General features: G+C 32.8%; 2 protein-coding genes and 3 long non-coding RNA genes across 6 annotated transcripts; 3 read left to right on the top strand and 2 right to left on the bottom strand.

Annotated features, from left to right (window-relative positions):
- Nucleotides 1-463: 463 nt before the first annotated feature.
- LOC135141120 (uncharacterized) lies at nt 464-1,932 on the bottom strand. Of its 2 annotated transcripts, XR_010282322.1 has the most exons (5): nt 1,630-1,932; nt 1,413-1,581; nt 1,021-1,148; nt 828-967; nt 464-613 (listed from the first exon to the last, which is right to left on the bottom strand). It is a non-coding gene; the product is annotated as an uncharacterized LOC135141120 (long non-coding RNA). The 2 variants fall into 2 exon arrangements; XR_010282321.1 differs by having other exon boundaries at nt 1,413-1,932.
- Nucleotides 1,933-2,976: 1,044 nt separating this feature from the next.
- On the bottom strand, nt 2,977-3,674 carry LOC135141148 (uncharacterized). Its single transcript, XR_010282338.1, has 4 exons — nt 3,596-3,674; nt 3,268-3,380; nt 3,110-3,209; nt 2,977-3,039 (listed from the first exon to the last, which is right to left on the bottom strand). It is a non-coding gene; the product is annotated as an uncharacterized LOC135141148 (long non-coding RNA).
- A 1,638-nt stretch (nt 3,675-5,312) lies between these two features.
- Nucleotides 5,313-7,700, top strand: LOC135141125 (ribosomal RNA-processing protein 8-like). The gene is made up of 9 exons (XM_064071985.1): nt 5,313-5,351; nt 5,401-5,500; nt 5,591-5,656; nt 5,826-5,920; nt 6,123-6,204; nt 6,275-6,402; nt 6,492-6,598; nt 6,825-6,921; nt 6,976-7,700. The coding sequence occupies exons 4-9, from the start codon at nt 5,876-5,878 to the stop codon at nt 7,096-7,098; spliced, it is 582 nt and encodes a 193-aa protein (XP_063928055.1). The 5' UTR covers nt 5,313-5,351; nt 5,401-5,500; nt 5,591-5,656; nt 5,826-5,875; the 3' UTR covers nt 7,099-7,700.
- Nucleotides 7,701-7,856: 156 nt separating this feature from the next.
- LOC135141134 (uncharacterized) lies at nt 7,857-9,132 on the top strand. The gene is made up of 5 exons (XR_010282327.1): nt 7,857-8,294; nt 8,361-8,423; nt 8,479-8,539; nt 8,598-8,709; nt 8,767-9,132. It is a non-coding gene; the product is annotated as an uncharacterized LOC135141134 (long non-coding RNA).
- Nucleotides 9,133-16,799: 7,667 nt separating this feature from the next.
- On the top strand, nt 16,800-19,037 carry LOC135141123 (tyrosine--tRNA ligase, mitochondrial-like). Its single transcript, XM_064071980.1, has 13 exons — nt 16,800-16,866; nt 16,924-17,068; nt 17,117-17,210; nt 17,266-17,518; nt 17,580-17,694; nt 17,774-17,852; nt 17,951-18,060; nt 18,108-18,206; nt 18,259-18,325; nt 18,382-18,468; nt 18,525-18,620; nt 18,699-18,748; nt 18,820-19,037. The coding sequence occupies exons 2-13, from the start codon at nt 17,009-17,011 to the stop codon at nt 18,925-18,927; spliced, it is 1,218 nt and encodes a 405-aa protein (XP_063928050.1). The 5' UTR covers nt 16,800-16,866; nt 16,924-17,008; the 3' UTR covers nt 18,928-19,037.
- Nucleotides 19,038-21,041: the final 2,004 nt, after the last annotated feature.

Here is a 21,041-nt window from a genome sequence, read left to right as displayed (position 1 = left end):
TATTCTTGGAAATTTCTTCTTCAGCAGGGTTTGGACCTTTCCACACACTTTTTTATAATAGGGTGAGCGAGTAACAGAGTTTAAACTTTTATTACGTTCTTCACTAGACCTTTTCCTCAGAAGTGCTAAACCTAGGCTACACTAGGCCCCGTTATATTGGCTCACTTCGAAAGTCTTGTAGCTCTCTTAAAGATTCGTTAGTGGGTTTTACCCCTCGCTCTTCGCAAAGGTCCTAATTTAACATCCACTGCAGCAACAAAAGAAAGTTATGTGAACTAAAAAATTGTATTTCATTCGTTTAATAAACGTTAAAAGTGTTACATACATACTCACATATGAATGAGGTTGAAGCTAAAAAAATATAATGGCCTTTTAAATTCTTATAGCAACAGTTATATATTTTTCAGCTATTAGTTTTTAGTTTTAATAAATTGAAGAACACGTCTGACTTTTAATACAATTGAATTAAAAACTGCAAAGCTAAAAATTTAAATCTTCCAAGGCCTAATAACTAGGCATATTCAAATAGGAGGACCCGACGAAATTGCTTGTCTTAAAGACCGTTGCGGAAACAAAGTCAATTGTGCGACATTATGAAGTTCACTTTATCAAGCTAAGACGAAATATGACCAAAAGAATTTCAAATGCTCTGTAGCAGGCGAATTAAGATGGCACGCATATCTTAATTAAAATAGACGTAGTAATAACTAATTTAATACCCCTATAATAATAACCGGGTAAGTATACACAAAAGTTTCGAACTGCCCTTAGAGTGATGGTCGTTACAAGACTAAAGCTTAAATCAAAGCAATTTCATATATATAAACCTGTAGTTCCTCACAAAAACTCAACGTATATCGCGTAACAGCGATAGCGTGCGCTGTGCTGATAAGCTCCTGTCACTACCCAGCTGGGATGCCAGATGAGGCGTGCGCAAGTGACGATAGCACGGTGTTTAAGTCAATAACTAGGGATCGAGCAAGAAATTACGCAGTAAAGCAAGATTTCCCACAAAACAACCCGTCGAATGAATGAGGCTGCGTAGACGATCCGTCGCCATAGCGGCATGTCGGTGATGCCCTCGAGGGCGGGGACCTTTCACCTTACAACTGCCGAAGCAAGCGGCGCCAACTGAGAAGGGAGGTGACCTACAAAAAGTGTCGTTTTGTTAAAAGAATCTCAGAGACTTAGGGTTTTATGATGATATTAAAGCTCGCCCAAGTTACAAAACTTTAAATAAATAAATAAGCATAATTGGCAAACTAATATATAATTTATTACATAAAAAATAATACCATAAAAAAACGAGAGCAAGCTAAAAATTACGCACTAAACTAAGATGACAAAAAGGACAAAGGCAGAACTGAGATTACTAATAAAAAGACATAGGACATACTTCACTATAAAAACACCTATATTGTGAAGCTTTCACCAGTTGCAGATCTTTTATTTGAGGCTTATCCCGAGCGAAATTAGATGCTCGAGGCAATAAAGCGTGTGCACAACCTTCAACTTTTGTTTACGCTGTCTTCCGCTCCAAAATTGCCATCAAGTAAAGGAAGCAATAAGCATCCATAGCACCTTAAGATTTTTGATAAACCTCCTGAAGACGCGGTTGCCAATGCTAACCTCTGATGGGTGACTTAACTTTGTCTCCCACTGACGGCACTTACAGATTGAGGAAGCCTTACACGACGGTTACCCATGAGCAGTTCAGTAACCCCAGCAAAACGGAGAAGACAAGAACAAAACCTAGCACTTAAAGGGCATCTCGTAGTTACTCTACCGTCTAGCTAGTCTTTAAGAAAACGGCAATCTTCGTCGGAATTAACTTCCGTGCTCAACAGTACCACCCAAAGAGCGTGATAAGCGGCTGTTAAAAACTAGTAATATTTATTAAACGCTAAAACGTGAAATTTGCATTTTTTTTGAGAGCTCCAATTTGAGATAGGTATCATTGGAAAACTTTCTAATAATAAGGTAAGATGATCAATTCATGTCCTTCATGGCTTGGGGAAATTATTTAATATAAGTTTAAAATTAATTAGTTTGTTTCTTGGCAGCCGTGAAATGAATATCTAGTTTTTAATATTTTCATGTTTTATATGTATATTTACCAGAACTAGTAGTAGTTTAACAAATCAGGAAAAAATCATAATTAAACCTTAAAAAGAAATAATTTAATATTTGTAGGGAAACATATTGTACAAAAAATTATAAAAATAATTTTTTTAAACGGGCCGGGAAATTAAACTAGTTTACAAATACTTGAATATTTCAAACGCTTTGTAAGGGTAAATATTAGGCGAACAGCTACCTAATAAACTCAGCCTCACTTTTATAGTAGTGTTATATGAACGAAGGAGCTGTAGTATAGTTATAGCGAATACCCCTTTCGAGAATTAAAAAAAAAGCATTGGAAAAAACTATACAAAGTCATTTGAGAAACAAAATTAGGAGGTATTATTGACGGGCGACGTGAGTTTTCTAACACGCGTCGTCAAAAAAAAAATTAATTATTGGATGCGAATTTCAAAAAACCTCAACTTATTAGCATATACGTATCACAATTGCGATAAAGATTACACAAAAAATAATTGCATGGACATAACACCGAATGGTAAGCAAAATATTACATTAAATAATATAATTAAGTTAATCTCAAACGCCACAGCATTTTTATTATATCCTAGATAAACAACCTTAAACTATCCTAAAAGATTAATAAAAAAAATTTATACTATTAACGATATAATTGACCATTATAAATTTAATAAAAAAAAATAATACTTGGTCAAAAAAAGGTTATTTCCCCATTAAAATTTTACAGCAACCTGATATATATAGCCAAGTTAGACGAATAATTAATAACAATGAAACTATTATAAACTAGAAAACGAGATACATGGATTATACGGAATAAAATTTAAAACAAAAATAAGTTAAAGCGTTTTACTATCTACAATAATGTTAATGCACCAAGATTTCATATACGGGCACGTAAACTATTGGAAGCAATTTCAATATAAGCCTAAATTCCTTTATGTAGGAGGAAAGAGATATTTATGATATGTAAAATATAAAAAAAACATCGTGGATATCACATAACCTGTTAGGTACACTTAATGGGTGGTCTAATAACCAAATGCGTCGTCCTAATATTTAGCGCAAGTACAGATGAAATGTACTTTATAATAACAGGAAAGCAACTATTTGCAGTTATTTAGGGAGTTAGAGCTAATAATGGAGGGTAAGTCTTGGTATCACCTTACGAAATGGTTTTTCTCAGCACCACTTTTAAGGACACCCCAATATAAGCTGAGCGAGCGCGTTTTACAACTGATTTGCACCATGACTGTTTGTCTTTTATAACTAGCAACCTTTTTTACATATAGCGCAGAGGGGGATGGGGGGGAAGAAGTAAACGTTAAAAAAATTTATTGAAAATAATTGATTTTAAATTTAAAAAAGGAAGACATAAGATCTTTTCAGTTTACTTAACATTTTAAAAAATCAAACACAGTTAGACTCCCCACCAAGCCATTAAGTAGACGTGATAACAGTAAGCAACGCGTGAAGGCAGCAAAAAAGTAACCTTTTCCCATGCCAGCATTAGGGTTGTAAAATAGAAAGACTCATCAAAGGGGTTTAGTAATAAGAAAAACATTTTACACAAAGACAGATCTACCGGTCCCAACAAACTGAAAGTACGGAGATTAAGAAATTTGCTTTATAGTATTACTCAAAAACTTTTGCATCCACCAATAACATTAGCGAACATTAAATATTGCCAATTAAACTGCCGACATTATTACTGGATTGCTAAAAACCAAATGCCATTGATTACTAAGAGACTAAAAGCTACCAAAATCTCAAATAACATGTACTTAAAAATACTCCCCAACATTTTTAATTTTCCTAAAAATTTCATAAATTTTATGCTTAAAAGCGATACAAACCCAAAATAAAGTCTACTTCTATTCTTTGTTTCTTTGTTTCATTCTATTATATACTACATAAACACATCAATTTAATTCTATATAAATGTTGCCTTATATGGTCTAAGGACTCTGCTTTTCTTTTTCAAAGGTCTCAAATAACTGCAAAGTATGTTTCATACAGCGCAAAATTGGCGAATGCCAAAATTTCTTAGCATTTATAAGGATTTTAATTATATTTCGTAACAAATATATTTACAAAAATAAATACAGCATGTAAGCAAATTAAGGTGTTAACTTTTAGAAATTAAAATGTGACGTGTTCATTAATTATAAGGATAAAAAAATGGTTATTGGTCTTAGCGTATATGAATACTAATGACAAAATTTCTTAGGTGTCTATAGTAAATGATAGAGTGAAATCTAATACTGCATACGACACTAACTTATCGGCATTGAAGTTGCTTTCCATTTTTTTTTACTTCTACTACCCTCTCTTCCCTTCAGGTAACAAATAAGTAGTTTCATATTCCGCAAATAGAAGTTTTACATGGTCATATATTAGGCGGACTCTCTTGAGCGTTGAAATTAAGCATAGCTTTACAAGAGAGCCCCAGTTGAACGCGACTACCTTTATAGGGTACATCAGCTCAACATTACAAATTCTTTCCCCAGTATTATTTCTGATTCCTCTTCCCCGTAGTTCTTTGTCTAAACTATAAGCGCCTCTTAGCTGTTGGGTAAGAAAAAACAAGGCTGTATTAATCTCTTTTATTAGATAGCGCTTTGCATAATAACATTCCAGCTCACAATTCTTTAAGCCCTTACTTTTCGGGCATCAATTTTCTCAATCGTACCTTGTGATTTTTTTAACTCATAACACTTATAAACACCTACTGGATTTCAATAGTTTCAAAACTTTGAAGCGATATCAATAAAATTATACAATATACTTTTACATTACAGCATTATCACATAAAATTATAAGACATTTTTATTAGAAATTGTTGCTTATTACTAAACAGTAATCAATATTGCTTACAATAAATAAAAGGTGCAACTTGCTTAAGATTAGCTCCCACCTTTTAACGAGGCGTAAATTCAATCAGATCGCTAGGCTAATGCTTTACTAAGTAAACTATGAAGTAGATTTTCTGTAGATTCCCGTCTTAATTATTTGACAAATCGCTTGAACGTGGCTCAAAAAAAACGAAACCCAAATAATCAAACTTTATATGGTAGGATAGGAATTGCTTCAGTTAAACATTGGAAACAGTCCACGAAAAATAAACTAAGCCCGCTTTACTCACGTCTTGTACTAAGTCCACGCTGCTTTTCTTTTAGCTGGAAAATAGCGAGATGTGAGAACCCATGTCGTGGGTGAACTGCATAGCTTATAAATCATTTTTAAAGGTTTACTTAATGTAAGGTGTAATAATATTATAATTTCATAATGAAAAAGTTGTTGAAGAGGAAAAAAAAAGATACTTTTACTTTAAGGGAACTCACATTTGGAGACAAAAAAAAATACGACTTCATTAAAAAGAAAAAAGTAAGCACTGGTTAGTAAGAAACTTGAGGTTTTTGAGAAAATACTTACTATACTCCTCTGTAAAGAAATTAATTATATTTTCAACTTTTTTACTATGAAGGAAAGTCACTTTTAACGGATTTACGAAAAAGCGAAATCAAAGCAGAGCTTCTTTGTAGGCTTGCGGGTTTGCTTCTTTTTTTGTTAACTTCATCAGTCACATATCAAAACCTATACACAGAAAGTTTTATATAACTTCTGTTTCTCAAAAAAAAGTTACAATTTTGTTGTTACAAAAGTTGACATCTTACAATGCATTTTATCTACTATACATTTGAAATTTATTTTTTATTTAGGATCCCGCTTTAGATGGATCAACGAGCAGCTATATACTAGTACCAGTTCCATGGCCATTAAATTATTGGAGAGCGATCCCCGATTGTTCTTGCTGGTAATAACCCATAAAATTATTAGGTTTATATAATTCTTCGTAAGCAAAGTTGTTATAATAGAATAAAATTTTCATTTTTTAATTATAAAAAAAAATCTTTTACCTAAGAACCAGCGTATAGGCTTTATATTATTTTATTTATACTGAAAAAGGAGTCTTTCTAATTTTTTTTATAACGTTTTTTTAACTCCGGTAACATAAGTACCACGAAGGTTTTCGTGCGCAGGTAAACTCTTGGCCAAGTAACCCTCTAGATAGCATAATCAAGTTTATAAAACTTCAAGGTATATTTTCTATGTTATTATAATTGTTAACAAATTTATTTCCTCTGTTCTGCTTATACTATTTTGTAAGATATTAATAAAGTCGTTGGAGATTTCGGGTGTGGAGAGGCCCGGCTCCAAGCCAGCGTGAGAAATAAAGTGTATAGCTTCGATTTAATTGCTGCTAACGACAAAGTCATCACCTGCGATATTTCTAACGTATTTTTCAAAATTTTTGTTAGTACACTCCAACGGCTTTATTTATATAAATTGCGCAGCGGTCTTATGTTGATTGTGCTTTTTTGCAGGTTCCTTTGTCTAGTGCTTCGCTTGATATTGCCGTCTACTGTTTAGCTTTGATGGGGACCAACTTTATTGATTTCCTAATTGAAGGTCATCGTGTTTTAAAGTTGGGGTAAAAACTTTTTTTGTCTCTCGTATTGAAGCAGTCTATTTAGAAAATATGTTATTGCAAATGCCGTGGTTTTTTTATAAAATAAACAGTAGAATGGCATGGTTTTACGTATACGTAAGAATTCTTTTTCGAATAAGATTTTAGGGTGCTCTGCTAAGTTTTTTTTTATACAGTGCGAAGTCAATTTATTTCCTTAACTATATATTTTTAACTTCCCACCTGCTAGTGGAACGCTGAAAGTCGCAGAGGTTGCGAGTCGAATAACTAGTATAAAGCGGCTTATCTCGCTTTTTAACTTAATTGGTTTTAAAATTGTAGAATTGGTAAATAAACAGTTTTGTACTTTATTACTTTTTAAGAATCTCTCTTTTTTGTAGGGCCAGCAGAATTCGTACTTTGTAGAATTGGAGTTTGTGAAGGCGAGAAACTGCATGGGTAGTAGGGAAAAACTTATGGCTTATAGCAACGTTTTCAGGCCATGTCTGTATAAAAGGCGGTAGTTTGAGGGACAAACCTATTTATTATTGAAATATTTCACATCTTTTTGTTTGCAAAAAATCTTTATAATAATTTTTTAGTATTTTTTATATTTTACATAAAGGACTATTTATTGTTTGTAAAATTCCTTTCTATTGTCTTTTGTACCGCTCTTAAGGATCGGTGGTAGCGCCTTCTTATTTTACACCCAATGTAAAAATCCTTGTGATTAGTGGAGGGGAAATCTGTTTTTATAAAATCCATTAGTGCTGTTATCTGTTCCACCAGGAAAGGCGTTGTTATACTTAAGATTACTGAGAGGCTATTTTGAACCTTTAAATGTTAATATACTGCTAAAAGCTGTCTTACAGGGCCGGTGAAAACGAACTCTTAATAAAAACTAAGATAGAGCGGCGCAAGATCCCTATTTATTCGAGTTCGACTTGCTTTAAAAAACATAAACGTTTCAGCATGCTTCTCAGTAACGGGGAAGAACAGTCTATAGCTGCATCTGTGTATACCAACACGGCCTATAGCCTAGATTAAATACTTAAGGCACTGAAGGACAAAGATTGACACTTCTAAAAAAACAAGTTAAAACTTAACTTAAAGTAATTAGGGCATTTAAAAGGTACTATAGAGTTTTTTTAAAGTCAAAAATGATAGAACATCTATAGGACTAAAATAGGATTTAAAGGTATTTGTTCTAGTTTTCTTTAACAAAAACGAAACCCTTTAAATTTAGGTGGTATTTAAACTTGTCTCGTCCTAACTCATAATTTTATTTTGAAAACTTATATGAATTTATAAACGTTTTCGTTAGTGTCTATATAGTAGTTATATCATTAAAAAACCCCTTGGCTTCTAGTAAATACATGAAGGCAACATCTCCGTATGGAATCAAACGAATGGGAAACTTGAGTTTGATCAAAAAAAAAGTTAACTCTATGAAAGAGGTGCCATTGAACTCCAACGTATACAGAACAGTTTGTGGCGACGACATAAATGTTACCGGATAATATCTTCAAACCCTGCTCTTAAACTTTATTTTTATATACTAACCAGCTGTATTGCATGGTAGACGAGGCCTTCCGGGCTCGGACTTCCGCCGTTTAACCTACAGTGGTAGAACGCTACAACCCACCTCCATGAGAGGTGTAATAGAGGCAACCTGCGGATACCGAACAGCACTGCTGCCAGCCTGGCCACCCCGCGGAATGTACTTTTCGTTATGCACCCTATAACATTGTTAATAAATCACCGTGTCATTAAACATTCTTTATAGCTTATTTTGATTACGCTGAAGTTTTTAAAGAAGCTGGGAGCGGTACATTTAAACAGGATAGGCGTATATGTTAAAATTAACGGATAATCGTTTTGTACACTAATAACTTGTTTTTAAGTGAGATTTACCCTTTCGACTGCTAAGCGGGCGTAGAGAGGACCTACAGCCCAATAAACTATGTATTTATTTAACTCTATTTTTAGTTACGTATAATCCATAATATTTGATATCTGGAAGTCATGGAAAATGCCATCCTCGTTCAATTTGAAGCGTTTGTCCGAAATCCTCTTTCTATTAATATAATTTAACCGTTTTTAACTTCCATTTTTGTTACCATCCTGCCCTCGCTGTAAGAAAGGATTTAAGATGTGCACGTGCAACATCATCTGCTAATATACTATTTTAGTATCACAATTTATAGTTAAGTCGAAAAAGGCAACGATGAAAAAACAAAAAACCTGAAGCTTCATTGAATGGAAAGCTGGCGCCGCATTCAACTAGAATTCTTGTGTTTTTATAATATTGTCTCGAATTAAACTAAAGGCACGGAGAAACTCGAATACTGCAACTTAAAACTTAAACTTAAATGAAAGTCCCACATGTTATACGTTGTCAAATGCCTTTTTGGACATTAAGCAAGACGCTTTTATGGTTTTTTTACTTTCGAACACTAAAAACTTGTTCAACTACGCATAGAAATGGAATGCCCCCTTCGAAAACCATACTGTTCTGCTTAAACTGGTTGTGTTTAATAACCTTAATTTAGTCTTCCATAAATTAGTCACTTCCAACACTTTTACAAGAGAGAACACTAAAGTGATAGGTCGGTAGGCATTCACATTGTGAGATGATTAAAGTTCCTTTCGTGCTTCCTTCATGTATTCTTTTTTTCTTTTCAAAATTTTAGCTTCATTAAATGTTGGGGGAAAAATTAATTTTAGCAACTGTTCTTTTTTACCGTTGTGGGCTTATAGCGATATTTATAGGGGTTTTTAAAAGTTGTCACATGTAGTTGAGGGTTCGTCTGAGGGCAAAGCCCTAATTAAACATTTAAGGGGTGGTGAGTGTGGTGCTACTATGACCGCTCGAGAGCAATTAAATTATTACAGCTCTTCTTCTCTATATTATATCATCTTTGTAATATAATATATAATATGTGACTCTCTTTTGTTATTAACATATTATACCTTTAGGTTATCAAGTATGTAAGATTAATAACATTAAAAACTAGTTCACTATGTGGACTGGGCGTGATATATTTTATATTACTTGGGTGTATATTTAAATAGTATTTTTTTTTCTTGTATTTTTTTGTTCAAAATATTGATTAGCAGCTGTCAGTGTTTTATATGTTTATTGGTGGGTTTTTAAAAGGGTTCATCTTTATTTGTCTCTTTCTCGTTAGTCCTTTTGTTCTGTCCCTTGTAATTGATTGTATTAATTTTATAAATTAACTTTATTATGGCACTTAAGTTTTTATTAATTTGGTTTCCTCTATGCTATATACTGATGTTTTTAAGTTTGCGTACATAGTTCATTTGTTTTGTTTTCAAGTTTATTTTGGAAAAAACTATTTATGAAAGGTTCGTATTTTGTCGAGTTTTTATCTTTTCTATGTTAAGTATTGTTAATTATATTTAAAATATTGCAGTTTTCTTTTGGTTTTCATCATTTTTGAATTGTTAATATTAAAGTCGTTTTCTTTATTTACTACCTCTGCTGCCGTGTTGGTACCAATACTTTCATTTAAATTATTTTGGTTACAATCAATAGTATTTTGTTTTATTGTTTATTTTTTTAAGCGTTTTTATATAAATTCAAATTATGATATAATTTTCTGTTTATTTTTTCATAAGAAAAAGCTTGTTGAAAACATGCAATATTTCTTAAGCGAATAATTTTCGTTTGTCAAGTTTAGTATTTTGTTATCCTCTTGTATCGGGTCATGGGGCCTAGATAGCGTGACGCCTTCTATAACCCTGTCATCCCATTTCCTATTACGTTGGAGTGGTATATAAAGACTTCACGACCAAAGGTTTATATAATAATATTTTTGTCTTCGAAAGGTCGTATATCTGTGTTGGAGTAGTCGTTTCGTTTTCCTTTTGTTCGTGTTGTTCGTGAGGGAGATCGCCCTTGAAAGGCTTCTCACCAGTATTTCTGTGAAATTTTTGAGTCTTAAAAAAAAAGTATGTATGTCTGCCAGCCAAAGTTAGAAGGGGGCTTAAATTCTTCTTGACTAGATTTATAGTTTAATTGAAAAGTGCTCTATGATTGAAAGGCCGCAAGAGCGGTAAAAAGGTCTCATGGTCCCCTATAACGAGGGTAAGCGCCTGCGCGCCAATGGTTATGCCTCGGACATATAAAATCATTGGGATGAGCCAAGTATTTATCATAGCTCTCCACGTTATGAGACGAAAATATTTAGGAGGGTTTTCCAAGTCAAATCACGATGCAAGGGAGCACCCCGGATAAAACCATGGGCTCCCCTGCAATTATTCGCTGCAGTCGACTTTCTACCTTGGCTAATAGTTGTTTACACTAAAGTTATCTTTTGTACTGGCAATGTCAACGACACCTTAATAAATGATCCCGGTAGACATGAAAGATGGGCAACTCTTAGCGTGACGGGTATTCTATTGTGAAGAACCCACTTAACTTTAAAATAAATTTTAAAATTAAAGTAGTTTTCCTCGGATAAGAAAAACTATTATTGAAATATGTTTTAATTTTTCTTCCGAAAAGCTAATTAAATAATTAAAAGAGCTTTTAGATTATAAAGTAATAATCACTTTACCTATATCCACAGAGTTTTAAATATTAGCATTTTGTATAGTTTTTATTAAATTATTGATAGTACTATAAGCTTTATTTAAAAGAGCGATTAAAATTAAGTTATATATTTGAAATTTAAAAGCTTTTATGTAAAGTTAGGATTGCAATTTAAAAAGAACAAATCACCATCTCACGAAACTAACACTGTTTAAAGGTGTGTCTAAACATACTAATCTAGAATCTTTAAATAAATTTTTTTTAGTCCGCCTTATATGGAAATAATTATGCGCGATTCAGTAACGGAAACCATTATACCAAACAAATTCTTAATATGGAATGTAATTAGGACTGTTGAAGCATATAGTATTAAGCGAAATATCGCTTGAATAATCTTTTTCTCATAAAAATACATTTTAGGAAAACATCCTTAACTAATTAATTTTTATATTATAAATAGTGCATTTAATACCTATTAAAAAACTGTTATTAGCCATAACGTAGACTATTTACATTTACTTATTTATAAATGGTTCCCTGGGAGCTCGCTGAAATTAAAAACTTCGAACACATAAAAATTCCTGTTATACAGAGGCACGTGCAGGTTTACACATTTTCACCGCATGGTTAAAGACTGTGTCCTTCCGAAGAGTGCTGATTTCACGGGCTTTAAGTCTTCAATAACTTGTATAGTATTGGGCAGTAAGGTAATATAATAAAAATAATATAAAGTATATTATAGAAAATAAAGTAATAATATAGGAAAGTCGAAGTACTGGAAATCATTGTAAATGTATGATTATTATAGACCCCCCCAGAGGGCCAAACCCATCTGCATTAACAATTAAAGAAAAAGAAAAATCTGCAGCGGGTGGGCGAGCCAAACGTATATAACCACATGTGCGCTGTTCTTGAGATGTTACCCCCTTATTATAAACAGTCGGGAGTTTTTTTGGTCACTTGGTAAGGACATTAACATTGAGGTAGATGAAAAGTTAGCTACTTGCCCAGTTTTTTTAAAGTATTTAGTAAACTTAACTACTAATTAGTAGTCTTCATAATCACTGACTATTTTAGGAGGGCTTACCATATTTAGTTAACTTGCTATTTAAATATTCAAATTTGGTAGTTTCTATTTGTTTTTTGTAACGGCAAAAAATTATGCTGTTAAGTATCAAATAAGCAGTCTAATGGTAACAATAGTTTTACTGAGTTAATGACCAATCAAGTCCAACCATTTAGAAGTCGTATACTACACGTAATTTCGGATGTTTAATTATTTAATATTTATTCTGCGGCGGTGCCGGTAAGCTTGGCCTACGGTATCTGATACCACAGAAACAACTTATTTTTAAAAATCAGATAACTTTAGGTAACCCTATTTTTAATATTTGTTCACTTTTAGAATCAGCTGTTTGATGTTTAACACAAAAACATGTTATATAAAAACATTAAACACTAAACAAATTTTCTAACGATAACTTAAATGGCCCGAAGGTAAGCTAAACATATAGTAAGAATTTTACTAATAAAAAGCTTTTATGATTAATTGTTTAAAAATTACTGAAAAAATAGGTGATACTATATACCTACAGATGGTTACAAATACTTCTTTTGGGAAGACCCATGTCAGCAAATTATACAGGCGTTTCTTTTGTTTATAAAGCTTTTTGCTATTTATAAAATTATGTAGTTTAAAGCAGCTCTTTAGAATGACAGGTGTAATACCACATTGTCCGCATCTTTCTTGCGTCTTTTTTCGTTAGACAAGCTACAGTCGTTTTATATCTCTATACAGAAAGAGCAAATTAAAAAAAACGCTTCTGTTAAACCAATTGGTTATATACGCCTTTGATGGACTATGCCTTTATAGCATGGGCCTATTCCTCAAGCAAAAATATTCATGCCTGCAAATATGACAAAATCTCGTTCTGAGAACGGTGGTGGACCCCCTCCCCCACTTAGTTTGTGCGCAACATACAACTACACTGGCTAATTAGAGCCAGTAGTCACCACAACATACTAATTAGACAGGCTTTTGATTGTAAATCTTATTGATGCACCGGGTACTTGCGGCCAAAATATTTTCAAAAATCATTAAAGGGGTAATATGGCTAAGATTATAGTTTGTTTAATTAACTTTTTAATATATATATTTTTTAGTAATATAACGTTATAAAATTAACTATACCATTACATGTAATATTGTTGTTACCTTACTACTACGTCCTTATTGATATATACTATAATTCGACTGTGATGATAGAGGGCATCCGTTATCTCGTTGAGGGCGCAATGAGTCGTTAAGGAAGTAGTGGTTTCTGCATTTTCAAATAATAGATGAAAAGTAAATTAAGCAACACTTGATTAATAATTACGCCTGTAGTTAGCCAGTGCTATTAATAAATTTATAAATTTAAACGAAAAACTGAGTGTCATGTTAGCAGTTACAGGCCAGTAAACAGGGTGCGATAAAAGCCAAGAAGCGAAAGTTTTTGCTTAACTTATAAACCCATTTTTAACTATTACCCGTTGATAGGCTATAATTTTCAAAGACCAGCTTTTTGGTAAGTATAATTCAGTTCTTGTTCTTAACCGATTTTAGCGAGACCATTTTAGGCAAATTAAGCTAAAGAGTACTATATAATTATGGAATCTCCGCTAACTTAAAATATTGTATTCACTAGATAGTCCTCTTAAAACAAATAGTAACGATCTTGAAGGAGGTAGAAAAGGCTTGAAATTCTCGCTGGAATAGATATTTCGGTTACTTTCTTTTATTTAGTTTCTACTTTTTTACGCAAACTACCCTTAATCTAGAATTTTCTATTAATAAACGTTAACATTAATAAAAGCTCGACCGGCGGTCGCACTGCCTGTTTACTAAGTTTACAGTCTGCTTCCACACAGTATTTAACTTTAGACCCTGCTTTACCTTTTAATACTACTGTTAAGCTTACAAAAGTATATACTGCCCACCAATTTCTTAAGTAACAGTATTTAAGAAACATTTTGCACTTCATAAAATTCAATGATCGTTTTAATTCCAACATATGCGAACCAACTCTAACAAAGTTAATAGTTACTTAAAAATTTATCTTTTAGGCATCAAAAAAAAGTTGCAAGAAATTCATATTAATTTATGTTAGTTCAAATTTATACCTTACCATAAATAATTTTCTAATATTAAAGAAAATGGTAAATTAATTTTCTTAAATGGGAATTAATTGTAATTTCAAAGTTAATTTTTATTTGGTAATTCAACCAAACACAAAAAACTGTTTACGGTTTAATTTTTATTAATAGTTTTCCCGAGAAGTGTTTTTAACAGTTAAAAGGTTTTTCTTTTCAAATAAGTAGATCCGTATTTCGTATATTTACGTACGTTTCCTGGTATTAAATAGTTTCAAGTGTACAATAAAAAGAGACGTCTTTCTGTCAGACAGCTGCTTATTGTAGTTGACTTTTTTAGCAATTAACCGTCCCATGAAAGACTCTTTTTTAAACCAACTTAAATAATTAATAGTTTTCTAAACTATACTGGTCGTAATCTGTTTTTGTGCAAGGTATTTTTCGTCTAGCTTTTTTTTAGGAACTTGCTTTAAAGATCTAAATACTATCATATTTTAGTGATATCACGGTCCGGCAAATACTAGACTAAATTTTTAAATCTTATAGAACAAAAATTCATTAGACTTAAAACCAAGTAAATTTAGTTAGATGGATAGTTATTTAGCGACGACCTTTCGACTTCTGATGTAATATTTAGGTCTAAGCACAAATAATTACATCACTCTAAAGTAAACTGGAGGGGTTGTATGCACGATAAACCCTACAAAACCGTCAATATCATACCCCTAAAGATATTTGTTAGCAGAACTACCTTTGTATTAATAAAAGTTAGCGCAATGGAACAAATTGTAGATTGATCTCTTGTTTTTTCAAGTAAAACTAATCGTGATAAAGATGAATGTTTAAAAAATTCAGTAAAACTAGTTAACTAACTATCTACTTTTTTTTTCTATACTACTACGCTATTTATTAATTTCGAGCTATACGCCCTCTAGACATTTAGTCTTTGTTCTAGCTCTATAGATTAAAACTATTACCTCTATAATACCGCTGATCCTCTATATCAACGTAAAACTAAAATAATAAAGATGCGGTAAAAACTGAAAAGAAAGAAAGAGCGCGAAAAAAAATCGATGAGCCTCCCAAATTTTTTTAGACAATGGCATACTACTGTCGGTTTTTGTAAGAGACCTTACGCCATTTAACCTGACTAGTTCTCTTCTGCATGGGCTGGGTACGAGTGCGCGCCAGTAGACGCTCTATAGAGAGCTATAATAGCTGCGCCGAAGAACTGGAAAAGCGAAAATTTTCCGGACCGGGCTCCCAATCATTTGGGCTAGTGTGATTGAATACCGCTTAAAACCACCTGGGGGCCCGGCCAGCACCAATGCCGGCCAGGCCTCCCTGACTATTTATGCAATTAATTTAAAACTACCTGATAAATAGTAAATGAATACCCTCAATTGTGTAAATTTTAGAGCCGTGCTTTAAGGTGATAAAATTCTAAAAAATAAACTTGCGAAGATTATAAAAACTACAAGATTACTGAACAAAACCAACTGAACTTTACAGTCCTTTAGTCATCCCTATGTTTAGTTATTACCTCCCGGAAATAAGCATAAATCTTATTTAAAGAAATAGTTGTTTAATCCTTTTAAACGAAAGTCTTTGCGTAGAAATAATAGTTACAGATGAACTGTTGTTAAGGTCAAGAATAGAAACCTAAATTTTAAATTAAACTACTTTCTTCATAGTATCACAAACTTTGAGTAAAGAAATTCACTGAGTAAAAGCCTTAGGAATTGTCTGGTCATGATGCCCAGACTGACCGGGTAAAAAATATCGCTACCGTGAAAGCATTTATTTCTAGGTTATTTAAACTATAGCCAATACTTAAATTCTAGGTTAAAAGATCGCATACTTTTTGTTCTCAATTATAGAACAGTTATTGGAACTTGGTAGGATCTGTAAACGGATATCACTAAAGATTCAATAACAACCTTAAAACATGCTCGTTATGCAATTACTTAGGAAGGAGCAAAGAAACCAAATAATTACGGAAATTTTATTAAAATTTATAATTTTGTAAATTATGTATAAGCCCTTTTCAAGAGGGTCGCCCTCTTGATTTGACTGTTGGGGAGAGCGTGGGTCGTTGTTTCAGTTATAAATTTAACGCTGCACTACGACTACTAAGTTTCGATTGAGGGGGGGTTATTTAATTAATTAGCGACAAGAAAAAATGTACAATGTTATACTAATTATTGTAAGAGATGACTGTTATTTGTAAGTAACTTTTAAAAAAGGTTGTAAAGGGAAAAAATTGCAATTTTTTAATACATCAGAATTTAAAAGCGAAAAAAAATTGGTCCGGTTAAGTGTACTTTTCGAGGGCGAAGTCGAGACTCGCAAACATGCGCTGTGGTTTCAACTTTTTACAAACTTTCACGGACTTTAAGGTTAGTTAGCTTTTTAACTGGATGAGGTTTTCTTTCCCTATCGCTTTTCGAAGTAGAAAGAAAGGAGTAAGAGAAGTGTTGGATTGCTATTATATTAAAAAAGTAACTATAAAATTTTCTTCAACATTAAGTTCGCTTGGAAATCACGAAAAGAATATTGTTACTTTATTAAAGTCAAGATTATTATGGCAAACCTCAACCGCGTAACATCTGTAAATAAAAAATTTTATATATTAAATTAATAATTTTTTTAAATTAAGTGGTGCCGAGGACGCACTTTTAAAGAAGCCCCAAACAGTTTACTGTGGTTATGATCCTTCTGCAGGATCTTTACATATTGGTAATATGGTAACACTCATAACCTTAGTCCATTTTATGAAATTTGGGCATAAACCTATCATAGTGGTATTATTATATTTCCCCCCTGGTTACCTCATAGATTTAAATTAATAGATAGGTGGTGCTACTGGTCGCCTTGGAGATCCTTCCTGGCGAACTTCCGAAAGGCTAGATCTACAGGAAAAAGTTTTATTAGAAAACATCACAGGTATGAGTATAATATGTTTACTTTATATTTATTCTTTTGTTAATATATCTAATAGGAATTAGGCGAGATATTGCCAACTTTTTTAATAATTCTATGAACTTTGTTAAAACCAAAAACTTGATTGTTAAAAATACTGAGGGTGGCGGCCAAAACTGCGCATATAGCAATAATATGGGGAGCGATATCAGTTTCCCTGAAGAGTTAAAAATACTAAATAACTATGATTGGTACACTAATTTTAATCCTATAAGTTTTTTGTCGCTTGTTGGTAAGCACTTTCGTCTGTCGAATATGCTAGCCAGAGAGTGGTACGTATTTCCTGTTAATAAACGCGGATTCAGATTTAATTAATTTAAATTGTTAACAAAGCATCAAAACTCGCCTTTTCGTCGGCGAGGGAGCAACTCTCTCTGAATTATGTTATCAAGTATTTCAGGCCTACGACTTTTTGCATTTGTTTTGTACGCACCAATGCGAGTTTCAGGTGGATTCTCTATTTAACAATATAGCAAACTATTTTTAATATAAACCGTTAACATGTTTATTCTTTTCACTATAAGTAGATTGGAGGAGATGATCAGTTTGGTAACATTGTTGGAGGCACGGAACTAGTGAGGAAGGTTACTGGATACTCTGTCCATGGTTTATTACCTATATCAATTAATCTTTATTGAAAAGATCTTGGTTAATTTACTATTCCCTTACTTTTTACACATTTACTGTTCCATAACTTTTTACAGGCGTTACAAATCCTCTTTTAACCAACAAAAATGGTGAAAAGCTAGGAAAAAGCGCTGGAAATTCGATTTGGTTAAACGCAGAGAAGACTTCTCCTTATTACTTCTACCAAGTAATCTACTATTTAGTATTACCATCAGTAGGATATTATATTTGTAGTATTTTCTAAATGTTTCTGATGATGAAGTGGAATATTTACTTAAAGTGCTGACTCTCCTACCTCTTGATGAAATACAGTTCATTGTTAAGGCTCATCTCGTATATTATAATTACTGGCGGTAAATAATTCATTTGCTAACTTTACTTGCAGGCAGAGCCCGAAAAGCGTCTTGCTCAGCAGGCACTTTCCGAGCACCTGACTTTTCTCGTCCACGGAGGTTTCCAGCACTGCGTTTGTTTTTAAAGCAGTAAACTTCCTGTTATTCGTTTCTAGGGAGAGGCTTGCGCCAAGCTAAAAGTGTTACTTCAATATTATTTAGCGGAAATCTGGAGAATCTGTCGGTTGACGAACTACGCACTGGTAAAACTTTACTATAGAATTAATTGATTGATTTAATAATTATTTTTTTCAAACAGTTTTTAAATGCTTTCCTACCGTTTTTCTCCCTAAAGAGTTGCTGCAACGGCCCCTCACCGTGCTGGACTTGGCCCCCCGCATGAACTTATCAAAAGGTTTTACGCAGATCTCGTATATATTGATGACCATATTTCTCTTCTGCCGTCAAATTCCTTTCTTATAATTCATTTTAGGCGCCGTGCGCCGCTTACTTGCTTCGAAGGGTCTTTATCTTAACAATAAGGCAATTTTGTGCTTTTCTATACGTTATTATATCCAATTAGTGGATTATTATATATGAATATGTACATATAGACTGTTAACAGCGCCAATCCCCAAGTCACCACACGCGATTTGCTCCACCATCAATTCACCATTATAAGAATAGGGCGAAAGAACTTTTATTTTTTTGAGTGGTCCTAAAAAAGTTGCATATCGAGAGTGTTCGGCTTTTAAGTTGGAATGGATGTTTATAAAAAAATTGGTCAGTTTTGCACTCCTTTTTTCTCCATTTTTACTATAAAAGTTCCGGTGGTAAATTTTTAAATGCTTTAGCCTTCCTTAAAAAAATATATAAACAAGAATAACTTATAATAGAAGGCAAAAACTTTTTTTTTTAGGCGTTCCAAAAATAAAGTTTTAATGGTTATACCTTAAATAATCAGTTTAGAAAGGCGTAGCGTGGTGTATTCAACTAATTTTAGTACTTAGGATAAAAGTTCAGCGTCACCAAACTTAGTTAATAGTTATAGATGCTGGGCATGTATCAGACAATTGAAAACAACTGTAATTTTTAGAAATTCACTTACTAATTATTACAAATTCGGCATAACTATATTTATAGAAATATGATAACGAATAAAAAAATCTCCATAAGCTATTACCTTTTCCAGCTATATACTCCACCGTATAATGCATTAATCTTTATGACTTTAAACTTATTTAATGTTATAGAAACTTAGAATAAGGAGGAGAAAATAAGATAAAGAAAAATAAGTTCTTTTATAAAGTTGTCTCCTTTTGCTGACTCCTAAAACCTTAATTGAAGTTTTATGTAACTTGTTTCCTAGCTGAAGCTTCTAAGCATAAATGGATTATTTTTATCAATTTCATATTGGCAAGCGAAAGTAGTAACCTATGCAGAGATAAACTACTTTTAACAAGAGGCTGGCCGTAGAGTTTTCTAACGTGGATTATCCGTTTGCGGTACGTCGCCCACATTAAGCGGGAAAAAGCAAGCGGGAGACAGAGTGTAGCCAAAATTGCCGCTGCTTACACTTTCAGGAGCAACTGTGCAACACACAGACACGCGCTAAAGACGCGATGGTTCATGTAGGGCTTAGGCACATCAAAGCTGCACCAAAAAGGATGTGGCGTGCAGTTTGTATAATTTCTTTAGTTATACGCTACTGGACAATAAATCTACTTGTCTTTTCGACCGCAACATTTAATATCCTTTTATGCTATACATCCAGCAAAAATCAACTTATTGAATAGTAGTTTTTAAGTCAACAGAATTCATTTAATAAATAATTATTCTTAATGATCTTGCTGCCAATTCTGTTGACAAATTTGAGTTCCCTATTAAACCAACGGTTTAATAATATTAGTAAAAATATGTATTATAGGCTCTAAGCTAGCTCACAATTGAAGTTGTTAACACAGAATTGAATTTAACTGTTCTACTATAATATTGTTTAGTTAATAGCTTAATAGGGAAAAGTCGAAGAAGTTGCAAAGTACTTCGTCCATAAGATAAACATTGAGTAGAATCAAGGCAGCGTACTACCATGCTCTCTATTTAAATTTTGATTGAAAGCAGAGGAGAGCGGTTAGAGTAATAAGAATAATACAAAAATTCAATTATAAATATGATTTTGGATATAGCTGACGACACTTAAGTAGTCAAAACTTGAAAGCTTGGCAATTATTTTTGTATTAAAGAATCACAACTTTTTAATAAATTTAGTGTATTCTCAAGGCTCCATATTTAAAATGTGCTTATTCTTAGTTCAAAAAAGTAATTTTTAGTGATTAGAGAATTAGGAACTCCTGAAAGCAAACCGAGCAACCACCCACCAGAAACTGGTAAGAAAAAGAAAGTGTGCTTGCTTGCTAAAAGAAATGCACACAATAGTTAAATAACAATAGACCAATAATAACAAAGAGCACAATGTGGTTTAGATCTCTTAGCTCAGTGGTCCTGGAATAGTCAATAATATCCACGCCGAGGATTTTCTTCCTATGCGACCCTCCTCTTCAAGAAACTAATTTACTGTGTACTAATATGTCATTCAAGTTTTGTCACTACCCATATTCTCTCATGATTTAGTTGGTTAAACCACTAATTAAATTAGGAGTCAAGTAACCTTTTGAATTCTAGTAAAATTAAGAAGGCGATATGAGATTATAGGAGTTCATTTTAGTTTATATATGAGCGTTAATAACTCTACTCGCCCCATGCCGTTCTTAGGTGCGGTGTAAAGCAACGCTAAATATTAGTTCTTCTTTTACAGCTTAAAGTTAAAACCATGAAG

The sequence above is a fragment of the Zophobas morio genome, unplaced genomic scaffold (genome assembly GCF_036711695.1).
Source record: "Zophobas morio isolate AGI-343-1 ecotype UQ-CSIRO unplaced genomic scaffold, CSIRO_AGI_Zmor_V1 ptg000042l, whole genome shotgun sequence".
Taxonomy (NCBI): domain Eukaryota; kingdom Metazoa; phylum Arthropoda; class Insecta; order Coleoptera; family Tenebrionidae; genus Zophobas; species Zophobas morio.
The sequence above is the reverse complement of the archived record's forward strand: the minus strand, read 5'-3'. Positions and strand labels throughout refer to the sequence as shown.